The sequence below is a fragment of the Amblyomma maculatum genome, chromosome 8, assembly GCF_055883805.1.
Source record: "Amblyomma maculatum isolate TAMU_Amacu chromosome 8, ASM5588380v1, whole genome shotgun sequence".
Taxonomy (NCBI): domain Eukaryota; kingdom Metazoa; phylum Arthropoda; class Arachnida; order Ixodida; family Ixodidae; genus Amblyomma; species Amblyomma maculatum.
The window spans coordinates 92,567,666-92,591,574 of record NC_139351.1 but is presented as its reverse complement, the minus strand read 5'-3'; the positions used below and the strand labels follow the sequence as shown (position 1 = coordinate 92,591,574).

General features: G+C 48.4%; 1 protein-coding gene across 2 annotated transcripts in view; it reads left to right on the top strand.

The window, feature by feature from the left end:
- The window catches only part of Cpes (Ceramide phosphoethanolamine synthase), a 128,791-nt gene that overhangs the window by 89,441 nt on the left and 15,441 nt on the right, over window positions 1–23,909 (top strand). For both annotated transcript variants that reach the window (XM_084576816.1, XM_084576817.1), the window contains exons 3-6: window positions 9,696–10,015; window positions 10,817–10,990; window positions 12,737–12,941; window positions 23,314–23,468. In XM_084576816.1, coding sequence (XP_084432942.1) covers window positions 9,719–10,015; window positions 10,817–10,990; window positions 12,737–12,941; window positions 23,314–23,468 — 831 coding nt within the window. In that variant the 5' untranslated portion in view covers window positions 9,696–9,718. The remainder of the gene's footprint in view (window positions 1–9,695; window positions 10,016–10,816; window positions 10,991–12,736; window positions 12,942–23,313; window positions 23,469–23,909) is intronic.

Below are 23,909 nucleotides of genomic sequence, written 5' to 3'. Positions count from 1 at the left end.
ATCGGCCAGTCGGTACCACTTTAATCGCGGCGCAAGACAGACTTATTCAAAGCTGGAGACAGTCTGAACAAAATGAAGGGACAAAGCGATCGAATATTCCCGGAAAATTAACTTCTCTTTCGTGAGTAAGGTTTATACGCCCAGGGGGAAACATCAGGCGCTCTTTCTCGAATCGTTGTGTTCCTGTGCCCTGCAGTGGTGTCCTTCTTGATAATATTTTGTCTTGGTACTCTTATTTTCCTTTTCTCCTTCGTACTCTCGTTTTCTTTTTTTCCTTTGAAGGCACGAGATCGCTATGGGCACCTGTCGATGCTTCTTTTGTCTTCCTTACCAACTGTGAGCCGGGCTACAGTATGTGTGTGCATCGTCTTCACCCTAATTGCGCTGTCAATGCCAGCTGGCTGCCCATCCAGTTTGCCCGTTTGGATATTGAAGGGCTGGGAAGGAGTGCCGTCGGCGTTTAGGCCCAAAAAGAAATATTTGTCGTAATCTTCAAAGGAGGTCGAACGTACACTGGTCAACTCTTACACGGGCAGACAAGGCATTCATGTTTAGTACGGTTCTATACTGCCGTGATAAAAAGCATCAGCTTTAGGGCGTTCACTTCAATCGACTAAGAAAATAAAATAAAAATACGTTAGCTGCTGTTGTCTGCAACATTAGCTGCAACAGAAGCCGCTAGTAGAAGCATCAGCAATGACCGGATTTGAAATGCGTGAATTGCTGATCTCTCGTCATATTTTAGAGACATGCTTCCGAGTGACATCAAAGTGCGTGGTCACGTGGTTGACTGGGAGGGCAGTGCACCGGACAGCTCCGTTCGCGTCGACGTCACTGCATAGGGTTGCGTGGAGAACGTGGTCGGCTGACGTTAATATTTTCATGTTCATCGCATGCCATCCAGAATCGTGAGTATGGTCACTCGACCGGTATCGTGGCCGCTACTTCGCCAATGTCTCCGGATGCAGCGGGCGTGATCAGAAAGCCGCGCATTAAAGGAAAGCAGTTAAGAAAAACTATAAATTCAGCTATCCAGCTAAACTAGCGCAAGCAGCTACATCCATTGGATGATCGGATTCGGCCTGACGCTTGCGCTGAAGCGAACGCACAGACGGCCCAGCCACCGCACCATTCATGGCGAGACTGAGCAGCGACCATCGTGAAACAGCGGCTATTCCCTTAGAGCAAGTCGCGTGATAGTGCGGCGTGACGTCACTCACACACCTGCCAGGCTTCGCGCTCCCATCGAGCTCAATCTCACGGCGACGAAGATGAATGTAATGACCTTGGGAGTCATGAAGTAGAACTTATGCTCTGAAAAGCTCACGGAAACGACTCGCGCCCGACCTTCCGGCTGTCGTTACAGCCCGGAGCATACGATGCACTTAAGACGAGCCGACCATTCGCTGGGCCGTTCTGTAACGACAATCGGGCAGCGAGTCCGCTTCCTGGTTTGTGGCCAGCCGCAGCTTCTACTCTGGAGCCAGCATGGTGCGACACTAACACGGGGAATGTCTCGCTCTTGTAAACCCAGCGACCTAGCAGCGAGTGATGTCAAAAGGTGCGAAGTATGCAGACATGCACCGGTACTACGCCGTCCGATTGCGGATGATGATGATGATGATGATGATGATAAGCTCATTATTTACTCCCAGAATAGGGGAACCAGCCGAAAGACTGGTTACACTGCTCAGAGGAGGTCAGCAGTGATCCCTTGGGACTCTGCGGTCTCCAATGCGCGCAAAATGAGCTGGCGCTGTTGGGCGAGTTCGGTACTGGTACGCAGGAGGGACTCCCACGCATCCAGTGTAGCTGAATTGTCTGCGTTTTGTTGTGTACATATGCACATCATGTAAATGAATGTGGCCTGTTGTGAGCAGTGTTTGCACAAGTGCAATAAGATTTGGCAAAAGGTTGCTATATAGGCTCCTGTTTGTATTTGGCGCCAATGGACGGCTTCGAGCCGGGATAGTCCCCGGTGTGCTGGGGGATATAGACACCTTTCCAGCCGATAGTGCTGGAGGATGTCCGTGTACGTAACAAGGCGTGAATGAGTGCCTTGGGGAGTGTCAGATGAAGCGGAAGGCTGAGGAGGGTGCTCCTCCCAGTAGTTGAGGGGCTATAGAGCATGCGCCTGTGCGTTCCCACTGAGCGTCTAATGGGCTGGGGCCAATATAAGAAGACGAGGTGTAGACGGTAAGGGGAGAGATCGGAGGATAGTGTGCGCCTGTCGGGATATACGACCTGCATCGAAGTTACGAATTGCTTGTTGAGAATCGCTAACGACTACTTTGGTGGAGGGGTCGGTCAGAGCTAACGCGATGGTAACCTCTTCCGCGGTGGTAACAGTTGCGGCGTTGATGACGCTGCAGGCATTGTGCAGGTTTCGGTGCGGTGCCAATGCAACCGCAACCGTAGCGGGGCGAAGGGGGGGGGGGGAGGCATCTGTGTATGTAGCGTCGGGGCGACCGGCAAAACTTTTCTGGAATTCCCGGGCTCGGTCGGCTCTGCGCTCTGTATGATACTCTGGATGCGTACGTCAGGGAAGCGGAGGTATACGAAGACTAAGTCTCTGATCAAGCGTGAGGTCCATGTACGTAGAAGTCGCCCTCAGAGGGGTGATTCCCACCTGGCGCGGCACTGCGCGGCTCGCATGTGTAAGCGAGAGGCGCTCATATTGCGAAGCTAGAGTCGCTTCAATCAGCTCGTCGACTGTGTTGGAGATCCCGAGGGCCGTCAGTTTGGGGGTGGAAGTGGACATGGGTAGACCCAATGCTGTCTTGTATGTCTTGCGTAGTAATGCTTTCAGTCGCTCTCGATATGTTCACGTGAGGCGAAGGTAAGGGGCAACGTAGGCAATGCGCGTACAAACGAAGGCTTGTACGAGGCGCAAAAGGTTGAATTCGTGCATGCCCTTATGCTTGTTATGTTATGTAGATGAAGGCCCAGGATACGGATTCGGTCGGTACGGGGTATGGGGGTGCCCTGTACTTGCAGATTGAAGGATACCAGAGGTGATCTGGGGCGTCTACCCTGGGTTGGGACAATGTGTTCAGACTTGGTGGCCGAGCACGATAGGCCGACTGTGGCCAGGTAGGTACCAACGCGATCGATGGCTGCCTGCAGAGCCTCCTCGATCTGGCCGTCACTGCCATGTGTAATCCATAAAGTGAAGTCGTCGGCGTAGAGGCTGTGGTGCAAGGGGGGGGGGGATATGTCTGCCAAAAGATTGGGTAGGCCAAGCAGCGCAATACTGAATAGGAGTGGTCAAAGTACCGAGCCTTGGGGTGTACCCCGGCTCCCAGGAGAGATGATGGAAAGGTCTCCTGAGCCGGTGTCAAGTTGCACTGTGAGGTTCGTGTGAAAGTCGCGTATATATGAGGTTTGTGGAAGGGAATGCCATCGTCTGTGAAATTTTTATTCCTAGCACATCGTGCCATCACGTCGAACTGCGCACAAGATGCCAACCCACTCACCCTTGGGTGCGATGTGGCTCGCACAACAGCACGCCAGACGCCACAGCTTTTCAATCTTTTAATTCGGCCGCGATCACACTTTATTCAGCTCTCGCCACATCCTTAATATTTCCTTGGCCCGTGCTTTTCCTCCGCCTCTCACTCTGCTCCCTTCAGTCCTTCCGCGGACGCTGACAGGGCAACGCCGAGATTTATAGCATTAACAGCTATTGCTGAAAAACGTTCCATGAATGCTGTCAGTAGCGGACCCCATAGAACCGGGTACATTCGCGCGATCTGCAATTGTTGTTGCAGCCCAATAACGGCTGGCTTCCAATAGGCGTTATCCTAATGGGGCTACCACTAAGGTTTACTCCGGCGGCTAGCAAGAATGTTAAGGGTGTGCATGGAGCTCAAGTCCCGCTCTCGTTGCCCAGGTGAAAATTTCCAGTTGGGAATCAGCTGGTCCCAACTCAACTGATTTTTTGGACAATTCCCAACTGCAGTTGGCACCAGCTGGTGTTGGGACCAGCTGCAGTTGGGACCAACTACAACTGGGACCAGCTGGTGTTGGGACCAGCTGGTGTTGGTCCCAGCTGCTGCTGGGCTCAGCAGCAGACAGCGGAACAAGCTGTGTTGCACCAGCAAGAAACACACTTCTCAGGTGCAGCAATATAGAAGCCGCAATATAAAAGAAGCCAAAAATATTTATTTCAGTGCCGACGGGGTACATGTGCAGCTTTCAAGACTAGTGGCTTCTGTCTTGTATTTTCTTCGAAGCTTTGGTATCATAAACAGCATCGCCACTCCGTCCATATCTTTCAAACAGCCCTTCAGTGGTGCGCGGCTGAAATAGAAAACCGGAAAAAAATATGTTACTCACACCAGAAGTTTAGCTAAATAATTTCGTGAAGCGGAAAGCTAAATTAGAAAATGCAGGTTTCCAGCATATCACATGCACAAAAAGCCGACGTTTAGATCAGCCTAACTAAAAGCTATAAGTTCAACGCACAGCCTGTGGACAATTTGATCCCTGACTTCATCTTTATTTAATGCAGTTTTTGATCGAGGACTAGCGCGGCAAAAAATTATTTTGCTTCAGTTCACGCTGTTTACCGCATATCGTGGAGATACAGCAGCGCGAAAATTTAATGTCCGCGCTAAAGCAACTAAACTTATATTTTAACTGCACGGCAAAAATAATGCCACGGTAGAGCAACGAAAGTTGCGGATGATGGCCTGGACAAATGAATCGCAGGCCAGTACGGCACTCGTGATTTGGCATGACTCGAGCCGTACCAGAATCATCGAACCGCTCTTGGCCGCGCTCAGTTTCATGGGGACGACACTCGAGATGAGCTCCGGAAAGCAGCGACAAAAACCTCGAACGTCATGAAAACAGCTGCGCGATTATCTTTTCAGAGAAATCTTGACTGCGTATTTTGTAGCTGATATGGTCGCGTGCTCCCGTTTAACTGCAGAACACATTTAACGAATAAATAAAACAACCTCTTCGGTTACTTAACGTGCAGATATTAAGAACACAAATAAGTACCTCAATATATACACTCTTCGGGCAGCTCTGCTGATCGGTATCAGTCTTCGCCATGCGATGACATCCAAAGTGTTGTCTTCCTCTCGCCTAGAAAACAACTGATGAACTATTTCGACTTCAGAGCAAGTTTGTGAAGAATAGGCGCTAACACGAGTTTCTTCAAACAAAAAATTACGCTCACGCACCACACATATCAAATCGACAAGTCACGCCGTGCACGTGTGTACGGCCGCTCCTGGCCGCCGCCATGGCCGCCATGCTGCTGTTAATGCTGTTTACTGCGTACGAAACTAACTCACGCAATCTTAATTTTATATAACATTATGTTGCTTGCGGCAGCGGAAAAAATATAACATAATTTTACCTACTAGTTCGTTGCTAATATTAGAGCTTTTGTTGCAAATAATAAAGTACGCAACTGACCACCACACTGAATGCCAAATTGCTCACTGGCCGGATGCCAGCGGAGACTATTGAATGCTAACAAAATTATTCCTTCAACTTATACCTGTGTAAACTGTTACTAAAACTAAAACCAACGATGCTACTGTTACCATCAAGCCCGGAACAAAAACAACACTTGCTAAACTAACTACCTTCACAGAAACCAACAGATGCTGTTGGGACCAATTTCTGCTGGGACCAGCTGGCCCAGTTGAAACCAGCAAGGTCGCTGTTGGGACCAACTGAAAACCACTAGAGTTCCTGTTGGGACCAACTGGCCCAGCTGAAACCAGCAGATTCCCAACTAACCCCAGTTGGAAAGCTGCTGGTGTTGCTGTTGGGACCAGCTGGCCCAGCTGAAACCAGCAAGGTCGCTGTTGGGACCAACTGAAACCAGCTGATTCCCAACTGGAATTTTTCACCTGTGTGGAGTTGTTAGTGCAACTCTGTGATGTGCGCAGAACTATTTCTTGGCGCCGTCTTGCAGTTTTCAGAAGCTGCCGTGGCGCCTCCTAGCGTTGGAGGCAGCAGTGCTGCCAAGAAGGCCGTATCGTTCCGCCGTCACTGACAAAGTCGCCAGTGCGTGCACGCGTTGCTCGTGCAATGCGCTCTGAGGCGAAAATGATGGATGGGGCATTTCAGTGACTGGTGGCGACAGCTGAGAAGGAAGCACCCGCTCGCGTAAGAACCGAGAGGAAAGTAAAAAAAAAAAAAGAAAGGTGGCTTTTGGGTACGCGAAAGGCGACTTTGAGATTCTCTTGTTGGCAAGAGATCGTCGCGCAAAAGCTTCCGGGAACAGGAAGCGAAAGCAAAACGTATTACGAGCCGGAGGAAGTTGCCTGCATGGCGGCGCAAAATAAAACCGGAGCCATTCTTAGCATGCCTGTGTCACAAATGGGGTCCTCGCATAACTTGCCGAGAGTTCCTGGGAGTTTCTTCAGCTGCTTCTGTCAACATGGCTGGGAACATTCCGGGCGTCTGAGTGAAATGTGACCAAACTTTTAATGAAGACGGAATGCTCTGTCCAAGTGCAAGCATCCAGGCGCCGTTGAAGGTGTCGGTGCCTAGCCTGCAGCACCTTTTGCGTTATCAAAAACTGATGATTGGTAAAGATTAAGTTCTAGATCACCTTCAAAAACGGCTCGCTGGAACGTTTCCCTCTGTGAGATTTCCGCATCTTTATTTAGCCGCCTAAGTATTAAGTCCAGGATTAAAGATACCACGTGGCTGCTGCTGTCATACTTAATCGCCCAATGTACACCCAAAGCTTCAGCGGGGACACTGCGCTCCGAAGAACGGGTTTTGTTCTCGTGGAGGCTCGTGTTTGAAGACTGAATTAGCATCGCAGTGACTTAGCTTTACTTTAAAGCTGGTAAACAAAGCTACGTGATTGGTCATCATTGTTGTCATCAGCCTGACAATGAGCCGTGAAATACAAAGGACTGTTCCGTATTCCTCTGTCCTGCGCAAGCTGCGACCCACCGCATCCCCGCAAACCTTCCTGATCTTATCTGACCGCTAATCTCATCCTAATCTCATCCGCCCGGTCATCTCTTGGAATCCAGTCAGTTACCATCGGCGAATGCCGGTTATTGGCGGCAAATGTATGGCGCACCGATCTTTTCACACTATTTCTCTTGATCACATAATTCTTGTCTCTGGTGAACGAAAGTGAAGTTCAGGCGCCGCATTTCTGCATTTTCAACATTTCGAGCCAAGCGCGTACCTCACGGAGCGGAAATTGGATGTCACCCGGCGCCTGATCAACGGCGAGCCAGTGGCACATTGAGAGTGGTCACTGCGCCATTCTCACAAGGAGACTGCTCTAGTTGAAAAGGGAGCTTTTGTAGGCCAGAAAACGCGACAAATCGAAACGCAGCTGTCGCCATCACCGGCCGTCTTCGCAGGCGCACAACGTGTGTCGACGCCGAATTTTTCACCGCCAATCGCAGAGGCTACGCTACGCCTCAGTTCACTCCAGAATGGCGGCAGTCAGCTTGTCTCAGCGTGGAATTAATGATTTTTAATCAGTTGGCCAGAAAGCTTATAAAAAGTGTTGGCCGACATGTATCCTTTGCTGTCGGACGAACGTGAACATAGCCAGGAGGCAGATCGCTTTTAATGCAGGGGTATTAGGTCTTGTCAGGTTTTTAGAATTTAACGTCCCAAAGCGACTCAGGCTATGGGAAAGCCGTAAACGAAGGCTCCGTATAATTTCCACCACCTGCAATTCTTTAACGTGTACCGACATGTAGCGCAGTGTACGGGCACCATGCTTTTCGCCCCATTATCACGCGTCTTGGTGAAGGAATGCCGGGAAGGCGAAAATAGCCCGGCGTCGGCGTTTGTCTGACCACCTGCCCACCTAAACAGGGTGTTCAGGGGAGAGAAGAAAACTCCCTTTTCACTTGAATAAGAGAGGAAAGCGAGGCCGGGCTAAGAATTGCTCAGCAAAAATGACTGTCTGTACAATGGTGCTCAACTACTGCGCCCAAGGATGCGGGATCGAATCCCCGTCTCGGCAGCGGCTTTCCGGTGGAGGCAAAAAGCAAGGCGCCTGTGTGCTGTGCGATGTCAGAGCACTTTAAATAACCCCTGGTGGTCAAAATTTCCGGTGTCATCCACTATGGCGTCTCTCAAGCCTGAATCGCTTTGGAGCATAACCAAACCAAAACCATTTGCCCTAAAAATAGGTGGGAAAAGAATCTCATTAAAATTTCATTCGGATGTTAGGACAGAGGTTCACAGTGATGTTTGATTTGGAGAATTGTTTTTCTCTCAGAAGCATAATGGGCGAAATCTGGCAAAAAATGAGTTTCGACAGTTTCAAGTTTTCGCCTTTTCCAAATTGACGGATTTTTTAAGTTACTGCCGGAGGAAGGAGGCCTGTAATATGAAATTCGGGGTCTGATCTGAGGGAGTTTTAACCCCAGAGCGTTCAATTGTCCCCTTTCTCCAGAAAACTCGGCGCCGGCTTTGTTCGACACAAAAAAATATGACCACGCCTCTGGCAGGTGGTAACTGGCAGGTAACATTCGGCCGGGTACTGTTTTGTCGGCAAGTTGTGTGAAGTCGCAAGACCACGTGACATGGCCGAAATGGCAGGGGCGGCCAACTCAGGCAGCTCCACTGAGATGAGTGGGTGAGATAGAGATCAAACCTTCTGGGAACCTTGGATCCCGAGTCGGACAGGATAGTCCTATAGGCCCCGGATTGGAGTCACAGCGGGGATTTATATCTGTGTCAGGGGATCTTTCACATAATGTGGTAGCTTACGACTTTAATGGTTTATATATATATATATATATATATATATATATATATATATATATATATATATATATATATATATATGTGTGTGTGTGTGTGTGTGTGTGTGTGTGTGTGTGTGTGTGTGTGTGTGTGTGTGTGTGTGTGTGTGTGTGTGTGTGGTAGATATGAGACACAAATAAGTTTACTAATAATTAGGCTAGGAGTCAAGAACATGTACGCGGAGGAGGATCCGCAAGGCAACCTCAGATGAGATCAGTTAAAGCTGCCGCGTCATACTCTTAACTGATATATGTTCTACAAACTACTTTTTAAGGCGAAAGCATTTAACGGCTCATACTGTCGTTCGCAGAAGGTGTCACACTTTGCGGCCACCCTAGGTCACGTAATGCCATCCAAAATGACGGCCACCATAGGTCAAGGTGGGCCACCTTGGGCCCACGCCCCCAAAGGTGGACTGTAAGGAGCCTTAATACGTGCTTTCGTTACTTGGGAGGCGGTAGCTGGCAGCTGACATGGCCGAGCATTAACTTGAAGTAAGGCTTCCTGACATTACGCTTGGAAGGCGCTGCCAACTCGGGTCTCTCCTTTCATATGGGAGGGTGATATCAGAATCAGCCTGCCGAGACCCTTGCATTCGCGTTATGCCTAGCCCACGCAGGCGCGTTCATACGGCTCAGTTAAAGCGGGGCTTTATATGTTGGCTGGTAGCTTACGCTATCGCGTTATACCGATCCAGGTGTGCATGCGGCGCCTTTCATTTGGCGCTTCCTCGAACGCCGCAATACACAGCCTGCAGAAATAGACGCAGTAAAACCAGGAATCAGGGAAGTTTCAAACAAAGGCTTTCGCCTTATCGAACTTTAATGGCTCAAAGGGCCACAGAAATTTGTTAATGTTCTGTGTTGCTATCGAGTGCTCCTCTGTGCTGCTGCTGCTGCTGCTGGACCGCGGTCGTGTGCTGCCCGCAGGTCGTGACCGTAGCTGCGGCGCCATGCTGCTCAACGGCGTCGTTGGCCGCGGAGTGTCCTCCTGCGGTGGCGGTGGGACGGGCGGTAAGACATCGCTGCACGAACACCGGGTCACACTGCTGGTGTCGTTCGCACTGCTCACGTACTTCATGTGGATGGACGTGGCCCTCTACCACCGCATCCAAAGCCTCAAACTGGTCGGCCCCACGCCCGAGCCCACCGGACACTTCTCGCCGTTCCGGGGGCTGTCGGTCAAGATGATGATGCTTGACCACGTCAACAACTACATCGCCGTGCCGCTCGCCAATCTCTTCGACCGGGTGAGCAAAAGCTCGTTGCAGTATGTGGCCGCCTAAAACCCCTGCTGGACAAAGAGTACGTTGGTTGCGTAAATGTCAGCATTATGTCGACCTCCATGGGTATGCGCACTGGCTTCATAGAACGTGCCGCCCATATATTAAACTTACCCGGTTCATGTGGGTGACGCGACTCATTAACAGTGACATAATTGCACGGTTCTCGCAACCACTTCAAAGGCTGATACTGAGAATGCATTACGCGAGTATCCACTCCGCACTTCAGTGCGATAGTATTAGAAGCATCATTGGAAGAACAATGTTTCGTCGGTCATTGGTTAGAGCGTGGAGAGGTAGAGACGTCACCAGACCGGAACTGATAACTGTGCGTTTCGATGTAACTATTTTGCGTCAGTGTCACCACCTACAGACAGCTTTTGGGAAACGTCTAGGTACCAGCTAGATGATACGAAGAGATGTCCGGTTGTGCGCAGACGGACGTGCAAAGGTCCACAAACACAACTGAACGCAAAATTCGATGTAAAGGCGTCGAAGGCTTATAATGATATCGCACTGCCAACACACAGAGTAATTAGCTTAAGGCGAGCAGGAAAGTTTGCTTTAGCGTTCTGCTAGGTTTGCAATATATCTGCTGGATGACTTCCGAAACGCGGCAGCGTTCCCGTTCTCAGGTACCTAGGCACGGTTTTTGAACTCGATGGAACATTTGGCACGGTATGCAGAGGCAAATATTATACAGCAGTGCTGCTACGTCGCTCGTACTTGCTTACATGTGCGCTGATATTCCACGGATCTCTGTTACAGGTTACACGCTTCACGAAAGTGTTCTACTTTGTCACACCCAACATGATCAGCGTCGCGGGGGTAGTCTGCGCGATGGCTGCCGCCAAGCTGGTGACATCAGAGAGCCTTGGCATGCGGCAGTTCGCCGTGCTCTTCATGACGCTGCGCACTTTTATGGACTCCCTGGATGGACAGGTGATACAACATTGCATGCAAATATAGTAACAGTGTTTAGGGACGTTTCGCTTAGTTCCCAAGCCATGAGTGGCAGACAGCGTCTGCTTTGTCTTCTCAAAGTATGGCTGACCGCCGTGTATGGCTTCTCAAAGTATGGCTGACTAGCTTTATAAAAAGGATAATTAAATCACGCTATTAAAAAGTTGTAACAAGATGTAATTAGTGACGTTATGAATTGACGTCTATAAAAAGGAATGAACTTAAATATGTTACTTGCCAAAAGCATTGCAGTTGTCTTATGATCCATTTGTTTCTCTTGACGCATGCGAAGTAGCTAGCGAATACCACCCTAAACTTTCCAGGCTTATTTGTTTCATTGTACGGCAGGAGCGACTGAATTTCAATGTGGCCTGGAAAATTTTGTTCCGCTCTGCTGGTACAAAGAGCAGGAAACTTGGTGGCACAAGCAGTAGGGATGGCCTCATAGAGTAACTTCGAAAGTATTTAATTGACTGAATTTCAAAGTGACATCGAAAATTTTGTACCGCTTTGCTGCTACAAAGAGCAGGAAACTTGGTGGCACAAGCAGCAGGGGTGGCCTCATAGAGTAACTTCGAAAGTACTTAATTACTTTACCTGCGAAATTATTGCCCCTAAGTCATTTGTCATTAATCTGGCTATGCCCACTACAGGGCAGTGGCCTACCCCACAGCTCTCCACAAACCATTTCCTCTACCCACTGAGGCCATGCTTAAAATACCAGACGAGGCAAGCAAATTAACTGTTTAGTTAAAAATTACATGGGAATAAATTTGGATTTCATTGCAGTAATTGTTCTTACTACCAGGCGTCCATTGTCTGTTTTGCTCCCAAGCATGGATAGACCTCCTGCCTGTATTGACATTTCTTGCCTTGGCTTACCTTCAGGCATTACAATAATAGGTCTTCAACCTTCTGTAGGCAACTTATCCATGTATAGACCTACTATCCACGGTAGACGACCCATGCATCGTCGGTAGACCTCCCATCCCCATAAAACTAACTTTCCGACAGAGCACCCAGCCAGACCCTTAGAACTGCCAGCCGCTGTAAAACTGCCAGACCTTTTAGAACTCCCAGCCCCCTTAGAACTCCTGGATCCGGTAAAACTCCTGGACCTGGTAACACTCCCGGACCCGGTAAAACTCCCGGAACCGGTAAAACTCCCGTATCCGGTAAAACTCCCATATCCGGTAAAACTCCCGTACCCGGTAAAACTCCCGTACCCGGTGGAACTCCCGTACCCGCGGTAGAACTCCTGGACCCGAGAACTCCCGGACCAGGTAGAGCCTTAGAACTTCCAGTCACCTGAGAACTTCCAAACACCTTAGAGCTTCCAGACCCGTTCATTAGAACTTTCAGACCCTAGATCTGTTCGTTAGAACTTCTAGACCAATTCGGTAGAACTTTCATGCCCTTTAAAAATCCCCGACCCGCTCAACCACCAACACTCGTACACTTTCCATCCCCGATAGGCCTCCCTGATCCGTAACATCCCATCTCCGATAGGCTTTTCATATCCACTAGACGTCCGAATTCTCAGTAGGCTTCACTAGCCCCAGTAGACCTCCCCTGCCCGGTAGACCTTGAGAGCCCCGGTAAATATCCTAATTGTGCTGTGCTTCATCATTGCAAACTCTCTCATGCAGTATATGCATGGCATCTAAAGTAACGAAGTAAAACAGCGGTGTCACAAGACCTATTCCTCTCGTGCACGCGACACAGGTGGCGCGCTCGCGCATGGGAATCGTGCGGCTCATGTCGGTGCGGCAGACGTCGGGCTACGTGGTGGACGGGGTGGCCGACACCATCGGTTTCGCCGCCTTCCTGGCTGGCTGTTTCGTCCACCTGCGCCGCCGTCTACTCGCATCGAAACTCTACCTTCCCATGGTGCACGCGGCCGAAAACGGCGACAAGACCTCGCCCAACGGTACGTGAATCGCACGGAAATCCGTCTCAGAGCAGGCCGAGGTCAAATATTCGTAGCGGCAATGACTGTAACGGGCGTTTCATCTATGGTGCATATATAGTAATTTTCTAAATGGACGTTTTTATAGTTCTTACAGCGTTGACGACCGTTCCTCACTTTCGCGTCACCGTCGTCATCGTCCGCAGCGCACTTTCTATGATGGGCAGGTGGAAAAGTAGAGGGAGGGGGATATTCCCCTCCACATTTAGAGAAGAGGAGGAAATGGGGGAGAAGGTGGCAGGCAACAGATGGCATGTAGTGGCTTGGGAGGTTGAGGCGAGAGCGGAGGAATGTACAACGGGAAGGCGGCTGCCACAAGGACACACGGTGGTGGGTACTTTGGAAGGTGGAGGTTATGACGAGAGCACAGGAATTCGGAGGACACGACAAGCACTGTATCCAAACAGGCGTAGAAATGTTTAGGTGTCACTGCAGCTGTAATCTATCGTTCGAACGAAGTTCTCTTCATAGCGCCACTGCAGTTCTTGGCAAGTACAGATTCACCTCCGGCATATTACAAGAGAAAAAATGAGAGCATGTCCGTTAAAATTTATTTACGGTTAGACCACAGCTAGGGCTTAAACATTCACACTGCGCTGTTGTAACCGTCCTGTGATTTTTTTTTTTTTTTTGCACTGCTGACATCTTTAGGCGTCCTAATTAAGCAGACGTTTAGGGCTCACCGTTAGTAACGTGCATACTAGTTTTCATATTTTTGAGTATGCCATTATCGGCGGCGCTGCAAACGGCGCTGCATGTAGCGCAACGAAATTTGGCCGCCTACGCGCGCCAAACCAAAATCGCAAAGCTTACGAGCTCATGCATGCAGGGATGACTACAGGCTCTTTCCTCGACAGGGCGCAAAGTCACGTGCTTTCTTCTACTCTCCCCTCCATGAACAAATGTCAGTTTCCGCGGCCGGCAAACATCTTTTGTCATTCTGCTGCTGCCTACATCTACCAAGTAGCATCTTGATCGGTTGCCATAGTGACGGTTACGCAGCCAATCAACGCCGAACCAGAAGCGAAGCCGAGGTGCTAATGCTCTTTGCACGTCGGGACTAGACCGCCTATGCGGACTCGACTGTTCATGGGCCAAATTACGCACTGATCACATCACAAATACTATCACAAACCTGTCAATTAGTCCCCGCTCCAATATAAGTCGACATGTCCGCCCGTGTGAATCGACTTGTATGAGAGCGCAACTAATTGATCAGTTTGTGGCAGGTTCTTATGAGAGTTTCTGTGATATGTAATTGGTGCGTAATTACGCCCTTGTTCTGTTCTCTGCACAGGATGCCTTTGTGCGATTGGTAACACTCGCCGCGAACTAGCGTATTCGCGGTTACGCGCTGCCGTGGTTGGATTTGAACTTCACTTTGACGCATAGGATCATCTTCGGACTAAAGCGCTTCATCATGGCTTCTTTTCTGGGCATTGTCGTCCCTTCCTCGCGGTCCCTTCTTCGCGTGAGAAAATTACGCTCACATGCGTCTGAAAATGTATGCGCTCGCTGGGGATGCGCGAGAATTGACCAGTTCCAAATCCTCCTCTCCCCGGGATGTTGAAGCAGCATCGGGCGTGCGCCTGCTGGTGCTGGGTGAAAAAACATATTTCAGTCGTTTGAACCTCAGGTTATTTCGACGGGACGAAAGAGCGCTAGTTCGAATAAAGCAGAAGTTCGAATTATGCGAGTTCGATACTTTGGCCTGCGTGGCGCCATGACGTGCAGCGCGTGAGTTATTTGCGACAGCTAGCTCGCATTCCATAAAGCCATAAAGAAGATCACTAAAGTATTTTCATGTACCAAGCTTCCCATGGTAAATTTCTTTTTTGAGGAAGGAACATTATTGAGAAAAGTGTACTTGCGAAAACACCCACAACTTGGAGGGTGGGGTTCAACTCCCCATTTTTTATTTTTCAATTCGGAACGAGTTATTTTTAATACTGATGACTACCGAAAATCACTGTTATTTATCCTTACACTAAGCCCCACCATCCCCTTCCTACTTAAAATCCTTAGAAAATCTCTGGGGGCGCGCAAGTATTCGGAACTTCGAATAATTGCGATCAAAATTAGATTCCCTGTTCGATTTGATTCGTACCGCACATTTGCTATTCGAAGTATATTCGAACCTCAGTAGCACTTAAAAGTAGACAAATTTCGTGTGGATCTCAATTCATGAGGTACCATACATCACGGCGTTCCTAAATAGCGCTCACTCGTGCCTGTCGCAAAAATTAACGTTTTCCCTCAATGCATGGAGTCGGCTGTGAGCACGCGGCAAAAGCGTACGCGTGCGGCTGCATGCTAGGCCTTGTACAGTTGCGAGCACGGTGGTCGCGAGTAAAAAAATATTAACACAAGTGACTGGCTACCAGAGCTGTGATATCTCACCACTTGGCGCTGCGGTTCAAAGACATGCCTATCGGGCCGTTCCCATTTTTGCAGCACAGGGAAGGGGGGAGGGGAGCGGCAACAGCCTTTATCAAACGTGCCATCACTCGAGTGTCGAAGTGCTGACCTTACGTGACTGTGCATGTGGCATTTCTTTTTGACTCTGTCATCATGAGCAACGATGGCTTCTTTTATGTTACTTTTATATCAGGAAACAAAAGTTTTGTTGAGCCGTGAAAGTACGCTGAACCCCCCTAATAGTGAAGAATGGGAACTGCCCGGTACTCTCGCTATCAGTCTCTTCGTCAACCGCAGCGCCACATATGTTGCCACTCCGGCAATCGTGGGATCACTTGCGTGTGCCAATCTTTTTTTACTCGCGCATGCACGCAACGATTGCGTCGAGCTGATGTGGCGAGGTGGCTACGCACTCGCCGATAGCAAAACAGCACCCGGCACGTCTCCCGCTGTGACTGGTTTTAATTAATGGGTTTAACGTCTGAAAGCGACTCAGGCTATTAGAGACTCCGTAGTGGAGGGCTCCGAAAATTTTGGCTACCTGAGGTTCTTTAACGTGCACTCACATGACACAGCATACGGACGCCTTGCTTTTTGTCTCATTCGAAAAGCGGTCGCGATTCGGTCCCGCACCCTTGGTTATAGCAGTCGATCGAGCGCCCTAATCACAACGTCACCACGGCGTGATGTGCGAAGAAAGCGAACGGGCGTCAGTGTCTTCGATCAGAACCCTAAGACACGGTGCTCACAGAAACGGGCCTTGCAGTGGAGAATGAAACGGACTAAGACAAGACAGTTGTTCCGCGGTAGCACCTTTAACCTTGAACAGTCCTTGCCTGTTGGAACATTTGTCATTCAGCTGCAGGGGTTAGGAGAGAAGTGGGTAACGGAAGCAAAAGCCTGGGAGCCAGCTCTATGCAACAGCGTTGACTGCGTATCGCAGAACGGCTCAAGTGCACTCTCTTGCGGCGTAGTTGTATAGTTTCGTTTTCGCGCCTCTTTTGGATTCGTCTCGCGGCTTGTCGATATGCGAATGCTAAGCGCGCTACGTACATCCCGTTGAGAATACTGCATGTTTGCTAGTCTTAGGTAGGAAGCGTAGAAACGGTGGTTCCTCTCACGTGGTAGCACGTGGTGCTGACCTTCGTCCGTTCCGTGAGGCAAGCACTGCACCATGCCCTGCCGCAATAGCACCCTCTGAGGACACTTCGCAAGCAACGGGATATTTGGCTACTTAGAGGTCTTCATTACGACGTCCAGTATATATAAGCTCCTTTGCATAAGAACTTTACCAACCCTGCCACAGTGGCTCATTGGTTTAGGGATTCGATTGCTCAGTTCGAAGGAGTGGGTTTGATCAATGCGGCTACGTTTCGAATTGGAAGCGAAACACGAAGCGCCTGTGTGCTGTGGTATGTCAGTGCACATTAAAGAACCCCAGGTGACCGAAATTATCTGTAGCCTTCGACTACGCCACCCCTTATATACGCCATGCGCAGCGCCTATAGGGGCGCCACTGAAAGCCGCCTAGCGGCGGCCGTCGGAACCCGAGGCGGGCCTCATGCGGCAAGCCTGGCCGGGGTGCGCGCGGGCGATCTGCCGTTTGTGCGCGTCTCGCGGGCACTTCCGCGGTGACAGTGTGTGCAAGGGGATCGCCCTTTATAATAGTGGACATCTGTTTGATATCACGGCCGTCTAAAACTGCATCTTCACCATATGCATCAAGTGTCTCCTGCAGACTGGCGTAAACAAGGTTCGTATATATACGAAGTGCAGCTCATTTTGGGTGCCACCCTAATTCGTTCATTCCTTGACCTATGAACCAATGTTCTTTCTTTGATTCATGGTACACGCTTGCTTCGTTTACATGCAATAAATTGCTACAGCAAACTAGGTAGCGTCTTCGAAACTGCGAGCGGTTTCGTAGCGGTGCGACCGCAGGAAAAGCCAGTGAGCTAGCAAACCAGCATTCTGAGCTTCAGATAAATAGCGCATATTGGGCTCCTGTAGCAAGAGTTCAGATTTTTCATGCTTGCGCTTTACCACTGCCTGTACAGCATGGATTTCACGTATTCCGTCGTCAAAAAGGCAGATCGGGTAGGTAATTTCATGGGGGAATGAGATATCAACATATCTGAAAAGAAGCATCACAGGTTAGCCAAGAGCATATTAGATTTAAACTTTATATCCTATTTTATTATTGTAATATCATGTTCATTTCATTTGTATCACCCTCGCGCCCAACTGCAGAATTACAGTGCGATTTATAACAAGCTCTAGAACATTTAGATTGAATATCAAGTACAGCGACATGTTATGTTTTCGTAATCTTGCCAGCCAACAGGAACACTGGCTCTGGTCTTCAAAGTAATTGCATGACAAGTTTCAAAACGCCTATTGGAAATTGTCTGTTCAATAACCTGCCGCAGCGGCTCAGGCTACTGAGGAAGATCGGGTTATCAGGACCGAAGTCGACCGCGCCGCCCACGTAAACGCAAAATGCAACCGTGTGCTGTGCGTGTGCTGTGCAAAATGCAACCGTGTGCTCCTATAATTGTGCAGCTTGTCATGTTTGTGAAACATACCAAATATCATCGTAAAAAAAAAAGGACAAAACTGGCACCCATTGCTGCTAGCCAATCCGTAGCCACCGCACCCAGCGCGGGCGGAACAGGTCGCTCCTGCTGCCGCGGTCTGTCGGCGCCGAGTTGCCGACACGGCGAATTTCTTTCGCCACCTTTAGAAACGCATGCTCTGTTGATTATGGATAATAAGCGCCTAATTTGATGAAGGAATAAAAAAAAATACTATTTCCAAAGCGTTTCCAGCTACGGCTTTGATGTGAAACCGTTTAGGCATTTAGGCATAGCGACGACTAGGGCCTAGCACGCGGCCAGAGCGCCGTCGTCCGCTGCTTTCGCGGGAAGCGTCGTTGCGGTAAGCTCGCGGTATCCGATGTGGCAAGCGTTACGAATTTGCCATATGCTTTCTTGATGAGGCCAAGCTCGGGCATTTTTCGACGGGCCTTAATACGCAGAGCGAACGATCCGGTGAAAACGTACGGGAGTCAACGAGGCCGTAGTATGCCTCGTCGTATGGCGATACTCGAATGTTCTATAAAAGCGCCGTCGGACAGTACTTTAGATACTGCCTATTTTACGTGCTGCTCTTGACACTTGCTTTAGTGCGCAAAGTGTACGCGTTGTTGAAACTCGTACGCGTTTCGCAGTCGAGCGCAGACGTGTGCACCTTCCGTGCCCTTTCGTAAACAAACGCCGCCGACATTGCCGCTGACTTCGTAATTGATAGTCCTAATCAACAGGTTGGTTGCAACGGTATAAATAAGAAGAACTGAACAAGGGTAAATAGGGTACGCCTCAGGTCGCAGATGAGCCAACGTTTCGACAAGTGGACTTGTCTTCGTCTGGGCATAGCGATCATCACTGGCAGGGGTTTAAATACGCTTTTGCTTCCAAAGAAGAAAAGCTGGGGAGGGGAAATTGGGTGCGAAAGAGTGGGGAGGAGAGGATGGGTGAGAAGAAAGTGGGTCATGAAGTGGGGAAAAAATAATAAAAAAAAAATATTGAGTATGTACTTATCAGCCATGGAACCAGGGATTCTGTAGCCTGCAAAAGAAGTAAAAGCGGCAGTACCAGGGGAAAAAAAAAGGGCATGCAAGACAGGAATGTCAATTTAAAGCCTGCTTTCGTTTACAGCGCAGTGATCTTCGCAACATATTGAAGGCGCACCAACATTTGCATGTCAATCGCAGTTACCATACTTTAGAAATGGCATTAGCTTTGGTCGTCTAGCAGCGCGTCGAAAAAAAAAATGGCATTAACCCGAACAAATGTAATTCGGTGCGATTGCTTGCTTTCTGCGTCGAAAAACCACGATTCACGGCCGCCGTCCTTCTCGTGAAGCATCACTGGAAACTTATACAAACGTGTTCCTGGCAAGGTTTTATGTCTGTTTGAAAAACCAACTACGCAGCAATTCTTCCCGGAGATTGCTAAAGATTGACAGCGGCGTTATATCTGTTAAACCACGACCAAAGACGAAAACGCGACGCGCGCGCACAGAGGCTGACATGAACAGCGCCCGACCGAGCCCGCCTACGCTTTGCGGCTTTGGCGACAGGCGGCGTTGTCGGCGTTTTGCGCATCGCCTATAGCCCATATAACTTTGAGATGTTAAGCCCCACATACCACACACTGTATATTGTACCATATCATGCATGTAATATAAAAAAAAAAAGTTACTCAAGGCATAAGTTCAAAAGTATTGTTTAATTTGCTCTTTGTACACGGTTCTCACTCCCCATTCTTATTGAATGCCTAGCTGGTAAACCTCTGATAGAGCAGACAACAAATAAAATTTCTTCTATACATACCTGGTGTTTCACCGAACACTTTAAAAAATTCGTATAATTAGTGGGTTCAAAAATAAGAGAAAATATTTGCAGAGACCGACTCTGCCGCGGCGGAGATAACGTGCTTCGAAATTTATCTAATTATCCAGCTAATCAATTGAAACTCACTGAATAATTTTTACTTATAGCAGTTCGGTGGTTTTATTCCCAGCAGGGAGTTCAAATCTGTAAACAAGGCGATGCCAAAACAGTTTTCGAAACGAATAATAAATTCATTTTCTAAAGCCCTGTAGCGCGAGGGATTGCGGCGCTTTGTTCCGTACGAAACCGAAACTGAGCGCAAAATACCCGCAGGAAGCTCAGTGTAGTCTCGACGCCCCGGGGATGACGTGCGCGATGGCAACAGCGCCAGGTTCGAACTTCCTCCACTATTGTGACGTGTCATGTACTTTATTTCGCCCATTGCTGTACAGGTAACGACCTCGCAATTGGGAATGACTGGTCTTTACCTTGCACCAAGCTGCGAGGCAAAAGAATGTGCATGAGGTAGCGCATCACCGTTTTCAGTTCAAAGTGAGTGCCGTAATCACTGCACAAGTGATCACTGGACGTCACCCGAGCTTCCTACGTGCGTCTCTTGCACTCAGTTTCGGTTTCGTACGAAAAAAAAGCTGCAGCACTGCGAAAGGCAGAGGAGCCCTTTCAATTGTGCTCCTAAGTGCCTCTCGCCTGTGCGCACTATAATAGAGAATTGTGCTCCTACTGTCACCCCCGCCAATTTGGGGGGGGGGGGGGGCGAGAGGGGCTTAGAAGCACAATTGCCTATTGTACGCGTGATCCTGGTTGGACCGGCTGGGGTGCCTCTGCCTTTCGCTGTGCTGCAAACATCTTGTGAGACGAAGTATAGGCAAGGGAGGGAAGGCTCTTGCCCAATTGTCAGGGCGCGTATTGTTCGAAGTAGTGGTGCGGTGGGAAGAGGGGAGTTCAATGGGGCAGCCCATGCTGCGCAGGACGGGGACAAACTCCCTCCCCTTCTCTGCCTGGACACTGCTGTGGAGCCTCAAAAACCTTTGAAAGTCCACGCAGCAACACAAGAAAAGCGTTCAGGCAGCTCAAGTCGAGAGAGCTGGGTTGCTGGGTACTCAATTCCTCAGTCATGGATTTAGTGGCGTAGCCTGGTGGCAGAATCTGAACTACTTCCAAGATGGCGACCGTAGAACCGCCACCTTAAGAGCGTTAGCTCTTACTCCCCCGGTTTCTCGTCCGTTTCTCCGTCGCTCTCAGATTCAAGATGGCGGCTAAGTCACGTGACCATAGCTTTAGTGCTCTATATCATAGCTACAGCATTGCAAATAATTTCTTAGCTACTACGTGACCACCCATACGATGAAGTCCACCACCTGGTCCACCATGCGTGGCGTCATGATTTCCCAAAGCCACATGACCGAGGCTCCACATACACACTGCATTGACTACTATGCTATTGACTGCATGACCTTACATACAGCACTTGGGAATAGGTGTGTGTGTGTGTGTGTGTGTGTGTGTGTGTGTGTGTGTGTGTGTGTGTGTGTGTGTGTGTGCACGTGTGCGTGGCGCGCGCGTGTGTGTAGCATCATATGGCGCACAGAATCGTTTTTCGAGCTGAATCCTAAAATGTGCAATGGATTCGCTCAGGCGACCTCTGGTTCTCGAAACCGTGATGGGGTACAACCTTCGGGGGGCCGTGGCGGACGAACCAGTGGTCGTAGAAAGGTGCGGGTGGTACCAAACGAATTATTTCGTGATGTGCATGCTGGTACCAAAATTGAGGGCCTGGGATTAAATTATGTACAACTCGAGCAAACGCTCTTAATCGTATGCCAGCTGCAGCAATCGAGCTTCTGAGTTCATAGCTTTGAACTGCCCATTTGGTTTACTACCCAACTGCCATTATTAAAAGTCAATTAGTTAGTTTTAGTTGATTAGTTGGATAATGAGAAGAATTTTGCAGCATATTTCATCTTATGCTGGAGAGAGTTTGCTCCTACAAGAATTTTTTTTATTGTTCTATTCTGAGCCCATCACTTTGAGAAATTTTTGGAAGTGTTCGCTCAAACACTAGGTATATTAATTCGCTTTCACATGACAGCTGTGTTTTATTAAAAGCTGCTATTTTAGAATTGTATTTTACCTAGGTTTTTACTGAAAGTATTAAATATGCTCAATTCAGTTTTAGCAGGTTTAGATTGTATATTTCTGTTTGTTCACAGCCAAGAATTTGATATTTGTACATCTTTATTTTTCACAGCGACATCATGCATTGATTCTAGCTGCCTCATTTCTGCACTGCAGATGGGGCTCATATACCCTTCTAGTTGGCCAAGAGCTCCATCATAAAAATGATGCAGAATTTCTTGCATCACTTGTTGGAGGAAAGGGTGAAGGCATCAGAGACTTTTGGCCACAACAGGACCGTCTTTTTATGCTGAAACAATTCTGGTAGAGTTCCAAAACAATAAATACCTATTGCTTTAATTTCTCCGTTCGGTATGTCCAAATTCAAGGATTACTTACTTTTCAGTCTCAATATGTACTTGTTTTTGTGCAACTCAGTTGTGGAAATGATAATAATATATAACTTGATATAGTGATTAAAAGCTATAAACAAGAATCAACAAATAAATAAATTTTTAGAAACTAATATTTGGTTGAACAATGTAGTTGTAATTCTGGCACATGAACAGCATTTAGGACTGATTTTGCTTCCATGCTGATGTACAAGCTGTACAAAGGTGCGAGGTTGAGGCTCTACATTGCACTGTTCCACTTATTGTGCGGACATATAATGCACATTTTAAACAGTTCTTCACATCATAGCTTGCACCCAGGCAAACTCTCTTCAAAAAGAAAGAGTGTGATACACTTAACAGTGCCCAGGGTATGTGCACTGATGCTGGAGTCGGACTAGCCAAGATAGTAATAAAGTATAACATTCAGTATGTTATTTCGGTTAGTTTTATTTATGACATTTCCAGCGGTGATTTTTGACCCTGTTTCTTGCTGAACTAGTCCTGCCATGAAGCCTGGTTGTATTCTTACAACTCGCAGAGCTTTTCATATGTGCCCTGCTGTACGGCAGCACATCAATCGTCATCAGTTGCTGGTCTTTTTCTTTTTACAGAAGTTAGAAAACGTGTTTTAGAACATGGCTACTGCAATATAAAAAACAAGTTTGGTACTGCGACTGATGTGTAAAGAGGTTTAGTATAGCATGATCCACGATATGCCACTGTTACCCTCTACCGTGCACGGCCGGTGTCCGTGCGCTTACTGGTCCTGACGTGGCAGGTTTATGTGCCCACTTCCAGCATGTGGTACTATCTATCGTCAAGAGATCTGGGCATGTGCAGTGGTGGATCATGGTAGTGGATCGCGGTACACTATAGCACTCTAATGCTATGTGTGCACTACTAAAATGTCATATATATATCATAACCATATTTTCAAATTTGTAAACCATATGTATGCTTTTTTTTTCTTATCTCCCTGTCGCTGTGGTAGGGGGTGCCACATTCTCTGTGGCTCCGCACCCCGTGAAGAAGATCATGGTGGTGGTGCTGTGCTTAGGTGCCCAGATGGCCATCAGCTGCTTCTTTTGGGACCGCTACATCAACGAATACCACATACTTCTAGAGCTCCCTGGCTCCAGGAAAGAGGTGCGTGGTTTTTAATTTGTCTATTCTCTTTACACGTCTTTGCCTGGCCTCACTATAGTGTACAGAGCTTTGCTCACGACAGCAATGTAAGCATGTTCAGTAGTGGTCTTTACATCCATTACTTTAAGGCTTCTGCTGAATTTTTGTACAATCCCTGCCTTGTGCCCATCAGAGTGGTTGGTTTAGGTTTCCTGAAAGACCCCATAATTGCACTCTAGATGAGGTTTGACATGTCTGGCATTAGCATTAATTAACTGAGAAAAACCATAGTACAAAGGTAAAGGTACTGTAATAATACTACATACAACAAATGTTACCTCGCCATTATTTAATCTTCAACCTTTGTTAGCTGAAATTCTTTTGCATGCTGCTGAATAGTGCATGACTTAGCATCATATGGTTTATGGATACCTTAGAAAATTTATCTATGATGTTCCAAAA